We start from the raw sequence: 20,869 nt of genomic DNA on the forward strand, positions 1-20,869 counted from the left end.
AAAAATAGATCACCCAAAAATTAAATGATACTTGAATGGTGTTTTTGTGATGAAATGGGAATGAGTAAATGGCAGAAGAAAAAAAAAATTGGGTGAACTATTTCTTTAAAGTGGCTGATTATAAGAATACTGTTCTGTGTTTTGAAATGTGTGGACACACTTGTTTTTTTCATAATGTAAGCTGAGGAGTTTTTTTCTGCAATCGCACTTCCATGCATCTTTTTTTTTGGTCTTGTCGTGTTTATCTCGTCTTTATTGCAGAATTGAAGATGTGGCGAATGAGAAGTCTTACTGTGTGTGAGTCAGGTGGTCCGTAACTGGAGTGTGTTGACGTGTGTTTCAGGGCAGTGATGCCGGGCATGGTACTGTTTCGGCGACGCTGGTCAGTCGGCAGTGATGACCTGGTGTTACCGGCTTTCTTCCTGTTCATACTACACTGCATATGGTGAGTCTGTATTTGTGCTTGTCTGTAAAGTTTGTTCTTTTACATTCATGCACGAGTAAACAGACACATTTTTACCTGCATTTCTGCAGTCTTGATGAGCATAAGACACTTCTTTAAAAAACATAAAAAATCTTACTGGTACCAAACTTTTGAACGGTATGTGTATGGTATATGTAGATCTATGTATGTGTATCAATGCTTATGTAAATGATAACATTTAGTTTAATCAATGCGACAGTTAAATAAGAAATGGTTTAACATTTACAGACAAATCTGTTCCGTATATGCTTCAATTGCATCATAAGCAGCTGTACTTGATTTTTTAAAGTTTATCAGCATAAATATGATAATACAACTCTAGGTTTTATTTAAGCAACTCACTTTCCTGAGTTGTGTCAGTTGTAGGTATTGATGTAAATAAGTTGTGATTGTTATTACTGTTTATTTTTTATACACATTTTGTCAGCTGTTAATGAAGAATAATGATAAAGTTTGCCAAAAAACTATACTCATTTTGGCTATTTTGAGGCGACAAACATGTAAATTTGTATTCTGAAAATCTCTTTTTAACCCACATGTCATATATAATATCAGATTTCCAAGGTTTGTAAGGTCATGTGTATGTTCATGCGATGTCACGGCTGTGCTCTTTCGGCAGGCTCGTGGTTCTGTCCGTGGTTCTCTTTGGGCTGCCGTACAGTTCAGGGCAATCATGCTCGGTCACGCTGGTGGATCACGGTCGCGGTTACCTGGGCATCCTGGTCAGCTGTCTGATCTGTGAAAGTGCCATCATGTGGCTGAGCATGAGAGGCAGCATCCTGTATACACAACCTAGAGAGGCAGTGCAGTACGTGCTCTATATACGGCTGGGTAAGACGCACACTTGCACATAAAAACAACCATGAAAAAATCTTCTACTAGTTCTCTTAATACATGCGATCTCACAAGGCATCATAGACTGCTTCTGTGGTAAATTCTTTTTCGAATGTTAAGGCAACAAGTGTCCTTATTGGAGTAAGCAATCCCTGAATGTGTTGCAGTGAGCTCAGTGAAAAATCCTGAGCTCTTAGTTCAATCCAATTAAAATGGACTATTTTGTTCAGTAATTGCATGCGTTCATGTGTTTTTTTTTCGTTTTTTTTTCACACGCAGAGGTTTATGGAAGCTTGTTTTCACCATGGAATAAAAAAACAATTAAAAGGTAATTGCAGCCTTTTATGTCACAATTCTGACTTTTGTTTCTTGCAATTGCAAGTTTATATCGCACAATTCAAGCATTTCTTTCCTAGAATTGTGAGTTTCTATCTTGCAATTGGAAGTTATAAAGAGGATTCTAAGTTTGTATCTTGCATTTCTGACTTTTTTCTGAAATTTTATTGTGCATTAAATAATTCAGTTTTTTTGCTGCTGCCTCAGAATAAAAAATAGAAAATAGTTGCAACCTTTTATCTCACGATTCAGATTTTTTTCTCGCAATTGCAAGTTCATATTTCGCAATTCAGACTTTTTCCCTCGGAAAACTGAATTTAAATTTTTAGCATTTCTGACTTTTTCCTCTGAATTTTCAGTTTTGCATTAAAAGTATGTTTTTTTGCTGCCGCCACAGAATAAACATTTTCTCGCAATTGCAAATTCACATATTACAATTCAGACGTTTTCCCTCAGAATTCTTAATGTACGTCTTGCACTTCTGACTCTTCTCTGAATTTTGAGTTTACATCATGGGATTCTGTTTTATTGTTTCTGCAATATAATAAAAATTTAAATGGTAACTTCAACGTTTTATCGACTTGTTAGAATTGCGAGTTTTCGGTCTCATTATTTTAAGTATTGACAAACTTACAATTTTATCCCATGATGGAAACAAGCTTCCATTTGACTGAGTTTTGACCAAATCAATGAACAAAGTATGAGCAATAATAATCCTAATGCTTACCATAACAAGATTTTTTGGGTTGCGTTGTTTCACTGCAAATTTACAGAGCAACATGATTTTAAGATGAAAACTCCTACTCCATGTGGTTAGGTCCTAAATCATCCCTTGAACCTTGAATTGTTTGCTCTCTCTGCAGCCATCCTGCTAGTGGAGCTGGTGTATGCGGTGGTGGGCATCGCCTGGTTGGTGCAGTACTACCAGCCCTGCTCCGACATCACTGCCAAGAACCTCGCCCTGGGTAAGACATGAATCAAAACCATAAGTGCAGGCCTTACTAAATCACTACTCCGGCTATCTTGAATAGTAAAATAAAATCCCTTCCTTGCTTCACGTTGTTCTCTCGCTTGTAGGGGTGAAACAGAACATAGTTGATCATTTGAAAGTGTTTCTAAGTCTTGCCAATTTTAACATTTAAGTGTTTTTAACGTTTCAAGCACTCAAGAACTCAATTCGGTAATTGAGCGCTGTTATTTGCGCGCACACACTCAAAACATCGTGTTTCAGACAACAGAACTGATTCCTCTTTCACGTGTCCTTGCACTTGAGCGGACACTTACACACAAAATTATCTACAAATGCCTGTCTCAGCAAAGATTCCCTTAATAAGTTGCTTGTGTTTTGAATGAAGTGAAGATAAACAGAAAGTCTTAAAGGGACAGTAGCCTATAAATACCTGCTGCTGTCTGTGTAATTAATGTTATTCAAGAAAACAGCTTTAACAAAGTGTTTCATTTATATAGTGAACACTAGGCAATGTTATTTTACACTTAATTATTACATTTCTGTGCCTGAAAACTAATGTTAGACATTTACTTTATTTGTAGCTTTGTTATGTTTTATCTATGCTTTTAATTTGTTTGTTTGTGCTTCATTTGTTACTGACGGTTCACTTGTCTTTAGTTATAATAGTTGAACTTTTTTAGTTGTGCTACTAGTTTCTGCTGTGGTATCAAAGTATTTGAAGTGTTCTTTAAATAATAATTTTTTTTTTGCTCATCCAAAAATCGATCCGATCTGTGAATCAAAATCTGTAATTTGATCCGAGCCATGCATTTTGTGATCTATTGGACCCTGACACTTTTGACTTGTTATTTGAAGAAACAAATTGAAAGACAGAAGTTTTGAATCATGCTGATTTGTCCACAGTGAAGTTTAGCTGATATCTTTTTTTTTATTAGGGCTATTTAAATTAATTTTGGCTGCCAAAATCTGAAGAATGCCTGCCCGAAGGGCTACAAGGGATTTTGAAATTAAAAGCCCTTAAGTGACATGTAGGGGGTGGGAAATATGACTTAAAATCTGACATTGTGAGTAATTTTATAACCATCTTAATGATATATAGATCACATATCACAGTTTTTTTTAATGATAAACTAGTTTATATTTAACAGCCACTGCTTGTTTTTGGAGAATCCATTAAATTAAATACTTCACACATATAAAATGTACTAAATTAAACTAAAGGTTCTAGCTTGCTTTGTCAAATAAACCTGGCATTGTATATTACGAATATTGTTGGCTCCTTCTCAAAATGCTTTTGTTCCCTGCTTTGGATAAAAGTCATTTGATCTTTTTCTCTCTGTTTTTATTTGCATGGATGCAAACCAAAAGACAAGATTATTCATAACGAATGTATCATAAGTCTGGGATCAGAGCCACGTTTGAAGCTGTTTTGAAATCTGTATGAATGTTGCATCATTATTCAGTCACATGATCCTTCAGAAATCATTCTAGTACGCTGATTTGCTTCTCATTTCTTATTGATGGTCAGATATTAATAATGGCTCTTATTATTATCAATGTTGTTAATGTTTTTGTGAAATTGTGAGCCCTAACATGCCTCACCACTATCGGAAACAAGTAAAAAAATAAAAATAAACAACAGTCTTCAGAGGGTGTGGCGTGATGAGGCAGTCCAGGCATCTGTTAAAATCTCATGAAACCTCCCCTTGTTAATCTCAGCAGATTTCTGAAAACTTGAAAGTCATTTATAGCTATTTATGTCCTGGAATCGTAACGCGCGCTTTCTAACAATACGCCTAGTGTAGCTTTTCCCATGTGTGTGCAGACCATGAATCAGTGTCGCTCATTGTCCTCCCCCATCCCATAATAGCACACTTCACTTCCATGCCAATCATCTGTCTATACCAGACACGAACTGACAAAGAGACAGCTGGTTAGTTTTACTGTAAAGTGCTTCCTGCTCAACTGAATGTATAAGCGCCAAATGAAGATGTATATTGTACATTTAAATGAGTAAATTTGTTTGGTTTATTCATTTATTTTCGACAGGAATTGTGGCGTGCAATTGGTTGGTCATCTTCAGTTTGTGTTTCACCATGATGTGTACCTTTGACCCCACCGGACGGACCTTTGTGAAGCTGAAAGCAACTCGCCGTCGTCAGCGTAACCTCACAACATACACTCTCAGGTACAGCGCTTAACAGTGTTCATGCTAGCTTGTTTCGGGATATCTTTTGCAAAGTTTTACAATTCTCCCACCTTTTAAGTGTTCATTTATTAAATATTTTGTTCATTAATTATTTTGTTATTTCTATTATGCTTTATGCATCCAATAAGAGTGTAGTGTTTATTTAACCCTATTAAAATCCACAACATAGATTTTTTTTACAGATTGCTAAAAGTGCATGTTTTATGCAATGTTATATTATTATTATGTTATTATTTACTGAAAATAAAACTTTAATATATATATATATATATATATATATATATATATTAATTGACAATAATTGTATAATATTAAGTATAGGTTCTAAGTAAGTTGAAGTACAAAAATAAAATACAAATATTAAAAATTGTAATTAAAAATAAATTAAAGCTAAGAAAAACAATTAAAAAGCAACTAATAAACTAATAAAAATGACAAAAGCACATACAATCACTTAAACAAATTTTAAAATGAAGAACTTAAACTTGTTTTATTTCGATTAAGCAGCATTTCTTTTAAGTGGAAGTACTTAAATCAAATAAATAAATAAAAGCTAAATATAAATATTAAAAAACAAAAATGAATATAAATGACAAAAGCACATGAAATGAAATAAAATAAAAATATTAATTGATTTTTGAATTAATAATACATGACATGTCATGAGTATAATTATAAAATATATATGTAATTTATTATAAATTGGAACATGCAAAAATTGTGTGTGCGCGTATTTTGAACCACTATGTTTTGCTCGTTTGTCGGGGAAAATTTTCTAATGATTTAAAATATTATAAAATACAAGATAAATACTTATAATTATTATAATTATTTTATTGTCTTATTTCGATTAAGCAGCATTTCTTTTAAGTGGAAGTACTTAAATCAAATAAATAAATAAAAAAATAAAAGTTAAATAGAAATATTAAAAAACAAAAATGAATATAAATGACAAAAGCACATGAAATTACTTTAATATTATAATTATAATTGGAAAAATTAATAATTAATAAAATTAATGAATTCATGAATTGTGTACTGCTTTTTTTAAGTGCATTGAGTAAATATTATGTAAAATAAGTTTTCGTTTCATATCAGCAATCTCGTGCACATCTCATTTTTTAAAATTAACTGGAATTGTGTATTTTATATATACCGGTATGTGTGTATATATATATATATTGACCTATTATTCATGATATTTGCTCAGTTGGGTTTCATCTCTTTCAGACACAGGCTAGAAGAAGGTCAAGCCAGCAGCTGGAGCAGGAGACTCAAGTTCTTCATGTGCTGCACTCGAACAAAAGATACACAATCCGTAAGACTCCAACACCAACTCAGATACACACAGATGCCAGTTACTGTGAGAGTGTCTCACACACACACACACACACACACATTCTCAGCAGAAGATGTTCTCTCTCAGGACGCTTACTCTGAGGTGGCCAGCTTGTTCGCCGAGTTTTTCCGGGATCTGGATATCGTGCCGAGTGACATCATCGCTGGCTTGGTCCTGCTCCGACAGAGACAGCGGGCCAAGAGGGCAGCCATCTTGGATCAGGTGTGCATTAGCTTGTCTTTAACATTACTTTTGATTGGATGATTATCCCTCACTGTCCAAATGATAACACTTTTTTTTCTCTCTCTTTCTCTCTCTCTCTTTGCAGGCAAACAATGATGTTTTAGCCTTTCTGTCCGGGATACCTGTAACTCGCAACACTAAATACTTGGACCTCAAGAACTTGGTATTTGAAGAATACAATATATATATATATATGTGTGTGTGTGTGTGTGTATATATATATATATATATATATATATATATATGTATATATATGTGCTTGTGTTGATGTATGTTTATTATTTATGATGTTCTCCTTCTGTTTACAGTCTGAGATGGCCATGTATAAGGAGGTGTGTTACTACATGCTGTTTGCCATGGCGGCGTATGGCTGGCCTGTATATCTTTTAAGAAAACCAGTGTGTGGACTCTGCAGACTTATCAGCACTTGCTCGTACGTAAAAATATGATATGATTGTTCCGCACAGCTGGTAGGAAATGAGATAAAAGCTAATAAGAGAGGCTCTTATAATGGTATAGTTACCTGATGTCATGTTTTTGGTAGACTTAGCTCTTTATTAAACCTAAAGCTGGATTAAACTGAAGTGGAAGCCTAGTCCTAACTACCAGGGGTGTGCGGCAGTTAAATAAATTGTTGTCAAATATTAATTGATTTTTGAATTAATAATACATGACATGTCATGAGTATAATTATAAAATATATATGTAATTTATTATAAATTGGAAAAAAATTTTGTGTGCACACAAAAATTGTGTGTACGCGTATTTTGAACCGCTATGTTTTGCTCGTTTGTCTGGGAAAATTTTCTAATGATTTAAAATATTATAAAATACAAGATAAATACTTATAATTATAATAATTATTTTATATATTTTAACAAGTACAGGTCAGAATAAGTATGTTGTTTCATTTTTACATAAATCTGTCTGAAACATTATTTCACCTATATTTTAGCGTTTTATTTTCCAAAAAGTTATTTGAAACATTAAAATGTGACATGTATGTATGTGTTTGTGTGTGTGTGTGTATATATATATATATATATATATATATATATATACATATATACAGTACAGACCAAAAGTTGGGAACATGACTATTTTTAATGTTTTTGAAAGAAGTTTCTTCTGCTCATCAAGCCTGCATTTATTTAATCAAAAATACAGAAAAAACAGTAATATCGTGAAATATTATTACAACTTAAAATAATAGTTTTCTATTTGAATATACTTTAAAAAAAATAATTTATTCCTGTGATGCAAAGCTGAATTTTCAGCATCATTACTCCAGCCTTCAGTGTCACATGTAACCTCAGTCTATCACATGATCATTTAGAAATCATTCTAATATTCTGATTTATTATGAGTGTTGGAAACAGTTCTGCTGTCTAATATATTTGATGAATAAAAGGTTCAAAAGAACTGCATTTATTAAAAAAAAAAAAAAATTCTAATAATATATATTCTAATAATATATTTTCTTTACTATCACTTTTTATCAATTTAACACATCCTTGCTGAATAAAAGTATTGATTTAATTTAAAAAAAAGGAAAGAAAAACAATTACTGACCCCAAATTACTGACCAGTAGTGTATATTGTTATTACAAAATATTTCTATTTTAAAAACATAGCTTCTTTTTTTTTTTTTTTTTTATTCATCAAAGTATCCTAAAAAAGTATCACATGTTCTGAAAAAATATTAAGCAGCAGAACTGTTTCCAACTTTGATAATGAATCATCATATTAGAATGATTTCTAAAGGATCATGTGATAATGATCCTAAAAATTCAGCTTTGCATCAAAGAAATAAATGATAATTTAAAGTATAATACATTTAAAAACAATTATTTTAAATTGTAATAATATATCACAATATTACATTTTTTTCTGTATTTCTGATCAAATAAATGCAGGCTTGATGAGCAGAAGAAACTTCTTTCAAAAACATTAAAAATAGTAATGCTTCCAAACTTTTGGTCTGTACTATGTGATTTATTGTCAATAAGAAATCACATTTTTATTTTATTTACATTTTATATATATTTTTATAGATTTTATTCATAGGACATATAAATGAAATCAAATTACTTAATTTTTTTTCTCTTCTGTGTCTCTTCTCTTTTCTTCTCTCTTGTCAGCTGTAACACTACAGTTTCAGGTTCTCGTCTCTCTCAGTCCATCACGGTTGAGGAGGATAACTGCTGTGGCTGTAACGTTCTTGCCATCCGACGACAATTTCTGGACCGAGACCTTAAAGAGGTCCAGATTGTCTACACATCCTGCCATGATGCGGTATGGCATCTTAAATTAATTCCTCAGCCCCCGTCCTGCAAACTCCTGAGGCGTCACGTCTTGTGTGATAAATGTCTGTTCACATCACTGAGTCATCGACCAGACTAAAATAGTTCAATTTGAGAAGCCGTAGCTAAAGTGATAAATGCGAAACGTGTGATTAATACAAGTTATTGTCCGTATTTTTGATGGGATTTGCAGGTTTATGAGACGCCCTTCTTTGTAGCAGTCGATCATGCAAAGAAAAAAGTCGTGATCAGCATCAGAGGGACTTTGTCCCCTAAGGTGGGTCAACCACACGTGTACTTTTAACAGCTCTTTCTCATTTTACACACAACCTTGTGATGTCAGGCTTAATTATATCTTCATCCAATTAAAATACTAGTTGTTTATAAGCAGAATACTTGAGCAGTGACAAAAGAAAGTACTTTAACACACATTTTAAGGATAAAAATCTGACTGTAGTACTAAGCTATTGATTTGCTACAATCCTGTGCTAGTTTCATGTTTCTCAAATCACTCTGTGGTCTCTTACATTTCACATAATAAAATAACTTGGACTCAAATCAATACTTCATGTCCATTTATTTATTTATTTGAGGAGTAGCCATGTTATAGGTTTGCTGATACAGTGAGACAGTCAATATTGTAAAATAAAGCAAGTCGTTTTTTTGCATTAATGGCTAGTTTGCTGTAAATTTGTTCCCCTTTTGCTATCTTTCTCTGTCATTCTCAGGATGCTTTAACGGATCTTACGGGTGATTCTGAGCGTTTGCCTTTAGAAGAGCAGCACGGCACATGGCTCGGACACAAGGTGCTATAAAAACACGCATATTGACACATATGAACACAAAAACTTTGCACACTCATTCTCAAGAATCTTTCATTTAGGGAATGGTTTATTCAGCTGAATACATAAAGAAGAAACTAGAGCAAGAAATGATTCTCTCTCAAGCCTTTGGGAGAGATTTGGTAAGTGCAAACACATGATTCTGCGCGTTATGGTTATTAATTTAGACATCACAGAGCTTACTCAAAATATTTTCCCACAGACTGCAAAAGTGTTCATATAATTTTCTAAAACTTATATGAAGCGTCACTTTGAGTTTTTCTCTCTATATATATATATACAGTATTCATTTTATTTGTGCAGGTCTTTAAAAATGTCTCAGTTTTTATTTTAGAATCAGATGAGTAACGAGACGAAACTTAGACAACTTCAGACAACATTTGCATGGTTGCATTGTGCATGATATGATGTGACACTAAAAGCCCCAGATCGTGGTGTTTGTGTGTATCTCAGGGTAAAGGGACGATGCACTACGGGCTGGTGATTGTGGGTCACTCTCTTGGTGCGGGTACAGCTGCCATCCTGTCCTTCCTCCTCCGGCCGCAGTATCCTTCACTGCACTGCTATTCCTACTCCCCTCCCGGCGGCCTGCTCAGGTCAGTGTGACCTCTCAAATGTTGATCTGGCATCCGTTTTACACTACATTTATAGAGAAAGCTGAGAACTCATCTCCTCTGAGAGAGAGAGAGAGAGAGAGAGGAGAGAAACAGTGTCTAGCCGTCACTGAAGCATGATGACATTAGATAAGAGATCTGATGTGTTAAAGGATTATTTTGTGCCAAAATGAAAATTTTGTCATTATTGTTACAATTGGATGTCGTTCCAAAACTGTATTATTTTCTTTCTGCTCTGAATCATAAATTTAGAAGTTCGGTTTCCACTCAAGGAAAGTGAATGGTTATTTATAAACTCTAAAAAAAGCATCATAAAAATTATCTTCTGAAGCCATCGTCATCATTTATGAGCCATAGTCAGAGGTGGGTAGAGTACCCAAAAACTGTACTCAAGTAAAAGTAAAAGTACTTCTAGAAATATTTACTCAAGTAAAAGTAAAAGTACTAGTCTTGAATAGTTACTTGAGTAAGAGTAAAAGAGTATCGGATAAAAAATCTACTCAAGTAGTTAGTTACTAGTTACTTTGGGTCATACTGAGCCTATTTTTATTTAGATATATAGATAACATGTATGTAATGTATGTGTGCGTGTATAAATGTATATATTTCATCAGCCTTTACTCCAATTTATGTAATTTATTATAAAACCCTGTCTGTTTACTTAAGTAACAGATATAGGTGCCATGCCATAACATATTTTTAATACGACTGACTTTTTATTAAAGGTGAATTTAACATTGAAAGTTAATGTGATATAAATATTGCTACTAATCTTTCATTGTTCAGAAAGAGAGCAAATAGCATTTACATTATTAAAGATCATTTTCACTGACAGTCTAGATTTCAATCACTCTCAGAAACTCCCATTAAAATCACTGAAACTGTTAACACTGTGAAATCAATATCTTAATTAAAGATTCGTACACACATCTGCACTTTGTTGTTTCTGCGAGAGAATTCGCCAGAAAGAGGTATTCAGTCAGTGAGCGAGTGAAGGAAGCACCGGCATTTTAGCGATGACTCATCTGAACGCCTCTGATTGGCCAATGCTTTAATAAGCTCAAAAGAATCATGTGTGATTGGTTATAATGCGCAGCGCTGTATAAACGCATCTATCTCTGGCTCAGCGCCAGCAAGCAATCACAGATCTGAATTTAGCAGCTGATAATATGACTCGCTGAACGTACTTGCACCAGTGTGATTGTATTAAAATTAATAAAATCTTAATCGGCTATTTTTTGTCTTTTGGAAGCTGAATTCAACTTGACTCCCTTCTGTTATAAGCCACACACGTACAACAAACTAATGTCACAGTGGTATCGTGTACTGTAATCGAATGTAGCCCAAGTTATTACCTGTTAAACAGTAGACAGCACACGCGGTTTTCATCTAATAAGGATCTCCATCGCTAGCAAATAATAACCTTTGCAGATTTCAATTCAGTGCAGTTCCAGCCACGTTTTCAGCGCTCTTTCTGTTCTTAAACGTTACAACTCGGAGTGAACCACTTCAGACGCTCAGCGCGTGCGGCAGGGAACTGAACGACTCATTCAAACTGATTCATGAACCAATTCACTCGTTTGCCAATTGGTTTGATCAAGCCTTTGAACAGAATTGACTCAAAAGAATGAATCATTCGCGAATGGGCATCGCTCATTGCCCAGAGAAAAGTAGACAGCGCGTTTGGAATAAACTGAAGCATTATAACATTTATTGCATTAAGATAAAGTAACGAGAGGAGCGTCGCCCACAGTAACGAAGTAAAAGTACAGATTTTTCCCCAAAAATTTACTCAAGTAAGAGTATAAAGTACCCATCTTTAAATATACTCCGAAAAGTATTCGTTACCCCAAAAAATTACTCAAGTAAATGTAACGAAGTAAATGTAACTCGTTACTACCCACCTCTGGCCATAGTTATGAATAGATTTATATGAGGAACAAAGCATGGTTCACAGAAGTGGGATTCGAATTACTAACGACTTGTTCAGGCTGTTCATAACTTTATTTATCATGCACTTTCAGCTTTACAACTTTGCATATCGTTTGCATTCACATCTCCGCTAGATTACATGCAATATTCAAAATGGTATAATTGGGGAACTTTAAAATAGAAAACAGTTATTTTAAATTGCGGTAATATTTCACAATGTTTTTTATTAAAAACATTAAATGCAACTTTGGCGAGCGAAAGAGACCTTAAAAAACATAAAATAAAATCTTACCAAACGTTTCATTGGTGGTGTAACTTCTATGTTCATACATTTGAAAACCATAATGGCAGCCATAGTTGCATTCTTTGATTGTTTTTCTAAATTTGAAAGAGATTTGTCACAAGCTATAGATCTTCTTCTCTGTAATGCAATTTGTTGTGGGAAGAATTAGCTCAAAAAACATGTATGGCTGCACAAATTCACAGGATGCACTAATCTTTTGGAAGGATATTATTTGAGTTGAGAGTAATTCAAAACGTTTTCGGTTTAATTCAGTAGGTAATGGCAAAACTCTTACCTGCCACACTTAAAAAATTAAATTAAATTAAAAAACGGACATATTCTTTGTGAATCTAAATATAAAGTCATCATTAAATCGACTGTTGAATCTCACATTTCACTCTGAAATCTGTCACATTATGGCAGAAGAAGAACAGATTGTGAACACTGCTTTTCAAGCTTCGGTTTCTGTTTAATTCATAGTGAGGATGCAATGGAGTACTCGAAAGAGTTCGTCACCTCAGTCGTGTTAGGAAAAGATCTGGTCCCCAGGTAAGTGAGAGTTCAGTTGTGCTCGGATGCGTTTATAAGTCTGAGCAGACTGATGTTAATGTTTTGCTGTTGTGTTCGTTCAGGATTGGCCTCTCTCAGCTTGAGGGCTTCCGTCGCCACTTACTTGAAGTCCTACAGAAGAGTGATAAACCAAAGGTGAACTGCTTAGACTGGCTTATTCCCAGAGTCTCAGTGTGCGTTCAGTTTTGTTGAAAAGAACTGTTACTGTTACTGTAACTATTATATTGATTCCATTCCAGTCAATGTGATACAGTTTTAAGGAAACAAAACTGAATAATGCTATAAAGGAAAAAATAATTTACCTTGAAAAATGTTTTTTTTTTTTTTTTACACATGCCTTGCTTTGAATTTTCTTTATTCCCTTCAGTCACTGGAGTGTTTGTACACAATATGTAAGAGATGATCTTCAATCACTCTATTATTATTATTGCACAATTAGGAAGATCACGGCCCTGACAAGAAGTGGTTAAGTTTGCCATAATGAACAGTTGACTGTACATTGAAATAAAAGTGTACATTTGTACAAGTGTGTACAGAATCAAGCATTCTAGAGGGTCTATGCATGTGGGTGATGGCACAGTAGCATTTATTATCATTGAAGTGTTCCATAATTAACTATCCTCATTATCGATCACATTGGGCTTTTCCCTTATCCTTTTCCTCTGGGCGAATAAAGTCAATTATAAATTATGTTACTATTTATAACCACAGATGTGGGATTTTTTTTAACCTGATTTTTCTTTTTTATGTCTCTATTCTAGTTCAGTAATTGGACCATTAAACTTTTTTCTCAAGGTTGTGGCTTTGAGCTTCTAATTTGCGTGCAGTTTAAAAAAATACACTACCATTCAAGGTTTGGAGTCAGTAAGATGTAAAAAAAAAAAAAAAAGGTGTTTTGCAAGTTTTTTTTATTTTATTTTTTTTACTAGTTTTAGAATAACAAATAGCAATTTCTGAAAATGTACTCACCCTCAGGCCAGAGTTTGTTTCCTCAATGTAACAGTTTTGGAGAAATTTTAATTGACATCATTTGCTTACCAGTGGATCCTTTGCAGTGAATGGGTGCCGTCAGAACGAGTGTAACCACTGAACTGATTAAAACCACAGTAATCCACAGGTAACTCCAGTCGATCAGTTCACATCTTGTGAAGTGAAATGCTGCATGTTAATATATTTTTTAAAAATCCATCTATACTTTTTAATCTTCACACCGTTGCTTTCTCCAGTGAAAAAAAAAATCATCTTGTCTGAATCAGAAGAGAAATATGCACAGATCCAGCACTGTTTACTAGCAAATACAGTTTTAAGCAAACATCTCGGTGGATTTTAATGGGGCTGGGCTTTAATTGGAAGAAGCGTTATCATGGATTATAGACTTGTAACGACTGGTGAAAGGAGGGGCAGGAAGCAAGTGCGAGTAAATGAATATTTAATGATATGAATGACACAGTACATGAAGATGGAAACACAGATGATACTTGGCCGGGGATACACAGTCCAGGAAGATGCAGGTGAGTAGAGGATCCGAAGTGCGGTGATGAGTTGGCAGCAGGAGAGGGTGACACAGGAACTGTGGGGAAGCGAGCCGAGAGGTAAGTGATGATCCGATGGTGAGATGCGATGAGTGGACGGGGTTCCGGGGAGACACGGACATCCAAACGCAGAAACACACAAGAGAGTAACAGGAAACAATCAGTGCTGACGCGTAACACACAGACTTCACCCACATCGTGAAAAACCCAGAGATCACTGTTTACCAACCGTGACAAGACTCATATTTTGGTGAGAAGTGACGTTTTAATGTTAAGGATGAATTTGTTTCTTACAAATATGCATATTTTCACTTCACAAGACATTAACCAATGAACTGAAGTTGTGTGGATTACTTGTGAATTATTGTGATGTTTTTATCAGCTGTTTGGACTCTCATTCTGAAGGCACCCATTCACTGCAGAGGATCCATTGGTGATGTAATGCTAAATATCTCCAAACTTGTTCAGATGAAGAAACAAGCTCATATACATCATGGCTGGCATAGAGTACATAAAAAATAAATTTCCAAAAAAAAATCTTACTGACCATAAACTTTTGAACAGAACTGTACTTCATATTAGGGCTTACATAACTTATAGTAGACCAGCTGTCCGGAAAGTAGTCACCTACTCAGTTTAGCTTATATAAATGACTCACCATTAACCAAACAACTTCAGCTAACTTTTTTTGCTATTTCTATCAAATCCAACACTGCAATGACGTGCAGCTGAGATGATGCATGAAAGAAATGAAGGCCATATTAATTAGTTTGCATCATGAACAGCGTCTTATACCTCACTTATATGTTCTGCCAGGCTCTGATTAATTTCAGGGAACTTTGTGAGAAATGTGGCCTCTATGTGATGCATTTCTACATAATCACACTGCTGCTTTGCTGGATAGCTGCTCTCAGCAGGAAATGATGCTTGAAATGCTGCCTGCGTAGGCTGCTCACTAGGTTTTGGAACAGAGCCTGTAAGTTTCTTTTTCGATTGTTTGTTTCAGTGGCGGATTATTGCTGGGGGTACGAAGTGCATCCCTAAATCAGAGCTACCCCTGGATGAAGAAGCCCCTGTATCTCAGGGCGTGACCCCCTCTAACTCCCGCCTGTGGCTGCACCCCAGTGACCTGAGCATCGCCCTGTCAGCCTCCACTCCGCTCTATCCACCGGGACGGGTCATTCATGTGGTGCACAACCACCCGCCTGAGATCTGGTGAGTAGAGTGGAAGTAAATTAAGTGGATTAGTGGAACAAGAAAATGGGTTTCTTCTTTTCAGATATAGGGCATTGAGAAATGTTTTTATAGATTCTGCTTGTTTAAGATTTCCTGCTTCTTTGTTAATTTAGCTGTAGGAAAAGATGTAAATGGGCACTTAAACAGAATTGTGGTTGAAGTTTAAAAATGTACGCTATTGTTCAAAAGTTTAGATTCAGTAAGTTTTTGAAAGAAGTATTTTATGCTCACCATGGCTGCATTTATTTGATAAAAAATGCAATAAAAATTTTAATAATGTCCAATATTTTTTAGAATTTAAAACAACTGTTTTCTATTTGATTATATTTTAAAATGTTATTTATTCCTGTGGTGCAAAGCTAAATTTTCAGCATCATTCCTCCAGTCTTCAGAGTCACATGATCCTTCAAAAATCAGTATAATATGATTTGCTGCTTAAGAAACATTTATTATTATCGATGTTGAAAATAATTGTGATGCCTTTTCATGGGGTTTGTGTGTGTGTGTGTGTGTGTGTTTATTGTGTACAAGTGTTTCATTATTGATCAATTTAATGCAGCCTTGCTGAATATAAGTATTTATTTATTTATGTATTTAAAAGAAAATCTGACTTACCTTAAACTTTTGAACAGTAATGTAAGTACTACTAGTAAGTATAATAAATATTTGGAAATATTTTTTTTACTTTGATGGCAGTTAGGGGTCTACAAAAATACAGGTCTATTGAAATGCAAATGTTGCTAAGGTGATAATTGTTTATTTGTTAGTTACAGAGATTTTTTTCCTCTCAAAATTACTCTTATAAGAAAAATATTATTTCAAATCATGATTTCAATAGTGCAAAACAGACAAATAACACATGGTCTCTCTGTGGACTTCTACATGTTTGGAAATAGCTTTTGTAATTCCATTCGGTGCTGCTATGAGGACTGGGACTTTTCATTTCCAGTAATGAACTTTGTATGCATCACATCCTGCATTTATCTGAGTCAAAGTTTCGCTAGAGTCTACGCCGTTTTACTGTAAGTCTGACATTCCTCATACCATCTCTCTCTCGCTCTCTCTATGTAGTTGTGGTCAGGAAGAGCCCACTTACTCCGCTCTGTGGGGGGATAACAAGGCCTTTGATGAGGTCATCATTTCTCCAGCCATGCTGAATGAACACATGCCCCATGTGGTGATGGATGGCGTCAACAAGGTGTGTGGTTTTATATGCATGTGTGTTTTGTGCATGTTTTCCTGGCTAACTCTTGCTAAATGCAAAGTTATGTTCAACTTCATTCTGGGCAAATCTGAGTTAGACCGGATCCAGCAACGATGAATGCAATAATAATATGAAATAAAATGGCAAACTTTCCACTAGTACTGGAGAATATATTAAATATTTCTAAAATAAATACAGTGATCTTGCATAATAAAAATATTGGGATTATTTTGATGCGCTTGTATTGAAGTTTCCTTAAGTCTCATTAGTCTAGTTTTGCAATCTTTGCTTGACTTATGTCTTTTATATGATTATGAGACAATTAAGACAAAGCTATTTTAATAATGCATCTGATTCAACTTTAGTAACAAAATTTGAATTGGCTATTTTGATTAATTTCTGTAATTCAGTTCAGTCTATCCATTTCAGTCAATTGATTCAAAAGTCCAAACAATGATTCATTTGCATCATCACTCACAAAACTCTCTGTGTGGTTAGAAATGTTTTTATAAATTAGATTTGTGCTGTATTTAAATATTTTGAATCATAGTTCCTTTGATTGGGAGAAAATGACACCTTTTAAGCCATTTCAGAAGAAATAATATCCAGAAATATTGCATTTATAAAGCTGTCCAAATGAATTCTAAGCCATGCATATTACTAATCAAAAATGAAGTTTTGATATATTTACGGTAGGAAATTTACAAAATATCTTCATGGAATATGATCTTTTCTTAATATCCTAATGATTTTTGGCATAAAAGAAAAAAAAAAAAAAAATTCCCATACAATGTTTTTTTGGCTATTTCTAAAAATACACCCCAGCGACTTAAAAAAGGTTTTGTGCTCCAGGGTCACACTTTTTTTTTTTCAGCAGCCATTACTCACTTGATACTTCATTAATCATTCTGTTACTTTTGATAATTTTAATGCATCTTGCTCAGCCCTGTAAAATAACATCTAACACACAGTAAGTACCCGTGGATTCTGGTGTGCCCAGATCTGCCTTTGTTATCGGAATGGGTTTGGGGTCATTGAATCAGTTGCTTGGAAGGCTTTTGGGCTGCAGTGGACAGGTATATGTGTTGCAGGTCTGTGTAAACATCTTGTGTATTCTGTCTGGACATTCATGTCTTTGTTTTTGTTTTTGTCTGCCGTCAACAGGATTCCACGAGCATAAAAGCATTTCTGGCATGGCTGTTCCTTCTTCCTATTGCTATTACTATTGCTCATATTTAAGGATAGGAGTTTGTTCAGAGCCCTAATCTAAAGTATTACACTTTGGGTGCATAATTTGTCCTGCTGCAAATCTAGCTGCTCTTAATTTGGACTATCTTGTTTTGTTTTCTTTTGAAAGTATGTTCCTTTGTTTTTATGCCTGTTGTATGGTAATGTGTTGGTTTGTCTTCACAGGTGCTGGAAAACCCTTATTTAATTTCAGAACTGATTGCTGCACAGGTTGGAAGCCAGAGAGCTAGCATCCAAGCGTGTGTTTCTGTCCCTAATGCACTCCCAGATCCCTCTCTAACACCTCTCTCTTCAGATGAATGTTTTATGGTTAGAGAAACATGCTCTACTTCTCAAACTCCCAGTGAAACAGTTTCTGTCCAGCCACGAGCTTCAGACACTCACAGGAACGGTTTATCGCTCGATAATACTGTCAGTCTTCAAGCAGTTTACAAGTCAAACCCTCAGAACGCTATCACAGAAACTCTCACCCCTGTTGTGTCTGTTTCTGTAGATACATCTTCAATTAGTTTAGATATAAAGCCAGGAGACAATTTCTGTGTCCTTCAACAACCATCAACATGTCCATCTCAGTCTGAATCCCCAATGGTTGCATGTGCTCCCAAAAACTCTGGCCAGTCGAACATTACATTAACCTCTACATTAGAAATGCCCTCATCTGTCCATGACTCAACCATTGCCTTTAATGGCTCTATATCTTCCAAAGTGACTGATGTATCTGTTCCTGAGTCCCGCATTAAATTCCAGAAGACAACTTCCCAAAGTATCATTCCATTTCCAAACACATCAGATTCCCCTTCTCTCCCAGAGTTCCTGTTGAAAACCAGCATAAATCCAGACTTTTCAGAGATCTCCTCAACCGGACTAATGTCTAAAAGCACATCAGCTGATCTCTCAGCGGAGAACAGTTCTGCAGAATCTGACGTTTTTGATAACACACCTTTAACTTCTCCTCAGTCTAGATTGAGTTCCTCGACTGCTCGGTCTGAAGAGACTTCTTTTAGTGCCACATGTTATATCTCAAGCCTCTGATTTACACTACTGATCAAAAGTCTGGGGTCAGTTATATATATATATATATATATATATATATATATATATATATATATATATATATATATATATATATATATATATATATGAATATATATATATATATGAATATATATATATATATATTCAATTTAATTCAATTCAAGTTTATTTCTATAGCGCTTTTTACAATACAAATCGTTACAAAGCAACTTTACAGAAAATTAAGTTTCTACAATATTTAGTAGTAGCTTATAAGTGGTGACTGTCAGTTTGTGCACGTATGACAGGATTTTTAGAAAAAGTTAATACAAGACGTACTCTGCTAGACGATGAACATTATTAACAGCAATTATTATATGATGCAGTCACACTTGTAGCAATATTTGTTAGTTCTGTTTGTTGATTCAGGTTTAGCATCATCTTCGGTCCTCTTAGGGGTCAGCATCATCTCTTCTCCGGTGTTCTGGATCCAGACTGGAGCTCCCGCGGCAAAACATAGAAACAAATAGAGACATCATTAGCATAGCTGCTGTTCCAACAAAGTAAAATTAATTAGTTTAGCCCAAGCTAAAGAATAAGAATGCACATTTGATCAGATGCAACTGCAGTCACAATTTAAGAGAAACATTATTCGAATGCTTGGCGAAAGAGATGCGTTTTTAATCTAGATTTAAACAGAGAGAGTGTGTCTGAACCCCGAACATTATCAGGAAGGCCATTCCAGAGTTTGGGAGCCAAATGTGAAAAAGCTCTACCTCCTTTAGTGGACTTTGCTATCCTAGGAACTACCAAAAGTCCAGTGTTTTGTGACCTTAGGGAGCGTGATGGATTGTAGCGTGGTAGAAGGCTAGTTAGGTACACAGGAGCTAAACCATTTAGGGCCTTATAGGTAAGTAATGATAATTTGTAACTGATACAGAACTTAATAGGTAGCCAGTGCAGAGACTGTAAAATTGGGGTAATATGATCATATTTTCTTGACATGGTAAGGACTCTGGACTACCTGTAGCTTGTTTATTGAAGAAGCAGGACAACCACCCAGAAGTGCATTACAATAGTCCAGTCTAGAGGTCATGAATGCATGAACTAGCTTTTCTGCATCAGAAACAGATAACATGTTTCGTAGCTTGGCTGTGTGTGTGTGTGTGTGTGTGTGTGTGTGTGTGTGTGTGTGTGTGTGTGTGTGTGTGTGTGTGTGTGTGTGTGTGTGTGTGTGTGTGTGTGTGTGTGTGTGTGTGTGTGTGTGTGTGTGTGTGTGTGTGTGTGTGTGTGTGTGTGTGTGTGTGTGTGTGTGTGTGTGTGTGTGTGTGTGTGTGTGTGTGTGTGTGTGTGTGTGCGTGCGTGCGTGCGTGCGTGCGTGCGTGCGTGCGTGCGTGCGTGCGTGCGTGCGTGCGTGCGTGCGTGCGTGCGTGCGTGCGTGCGTGCGTGCGCCACAAAAGCAGTCTCTCTGTTTTCAGTTTCTAAATAAGCTTTCCAATGATGTATGGTTTTTTAGGATCGGACAATATTTGGCCGAGATACAACTATTTGAAGATCTGGAATCTGATGGTGCAAAAACATCTAAATACTGAGAAAATCACCTTTAAAGTTGTCCAAATGAAGCTCTCTTAGCAATGCATATTACTAATCAAAAATTAAGGTTTAATACATTTACA

The 20,869-nt window shown here is 35.2% G+C and overlaps 1 protein-coding gene across 2 annotated transcripts in view; it reads left to right on the top strand.

The window, feature by feature from the left end:
- Positions 1-20,869, top strand: part of dagla (diacylglycerol lipase, alpha) — a 41,260-nt gene that overhangs the window by 14,560 nt on the left and 5,831 nt on the right. Inside the window, exons 2-19 of one of the 2 annotated variants that reach the window (XM_059506536.1) lie at positions 344-445; positions 1,104-1,315; positions 2,518-2,619; positions 4,674-4,812; positions 6,064-6,151; positions 6,260-6,394; positions 6,501-6,578; positions 6,724-6,848; positions 8,557-8,710; positions 8,912-8,995; positions 9,447-9,524; positions 9,602-9,682; positions 10,014-10,156; positions 12,870-12,938; positions 13,022-13,094; positions 15,498-15,706; positions 16,799-16,925; positions 18,345-19,246. In XM_059506536.1, coding sequence (XP_059362519.1) covers positions 351-445; positions 1,104-1,315; positions 2,518-2,619; positions 4,674-4,812; positions 6,064-6,151; positions 6,260-6,394; positions 6,501-6,578; positions 6,724-6,848; positions 8,557-8,710; positions 8,912-8,995; positions 9,447-9,524; positions 9,602-9,682; positions 10,014-10,156; positions 12,870-12,938; positions 13,022-13,094; positions 15,498-15,706; positions 16,799-16,925; positions 18,345-19,211 — 2,859 coding nt within the window. In that variant the 5' untranslated portion in view covers positions 344-350 and the 3' untranslated portion in view covers positions 19,212-19,246. Of the gene's footprint in view, positions 1-343; positions 446-1,103; positions 1,316-2,517; positions 2,620-4,673; positions 4,813-6,063; positions 6,152-6,259; positions 6,395-6,500; positions 6,579-6,723; positions 6,849-8,556; positions 8,711-8,911; positions 8,996-9,446; positions 9,525-9,601; positions 9,683-10,013; positions 10,157-12,869; positions 12,939-13,021; positions 13,095-15,497; positions 15,707-16,798; positions 16,926-18,344; positions 19,247-20,869 lie in introns of those variants that run through there. The other variant, XM_059506528.1, reaches the window with a different exon arrangement.

This window comes from Carassius carassius, chromosome 2 (assembly GCF_963082965.1).
Source record: "Carassius carassius chromosome 2, fCarCar2.1, whole genome shotgun sequence".
Classification (NCBI taxonomy): Eukaryota; Metazoa; Chordata; class Actinopteri; order Cypriniformes; family Cyprinidae; genus Carassius; species Carassius carassius.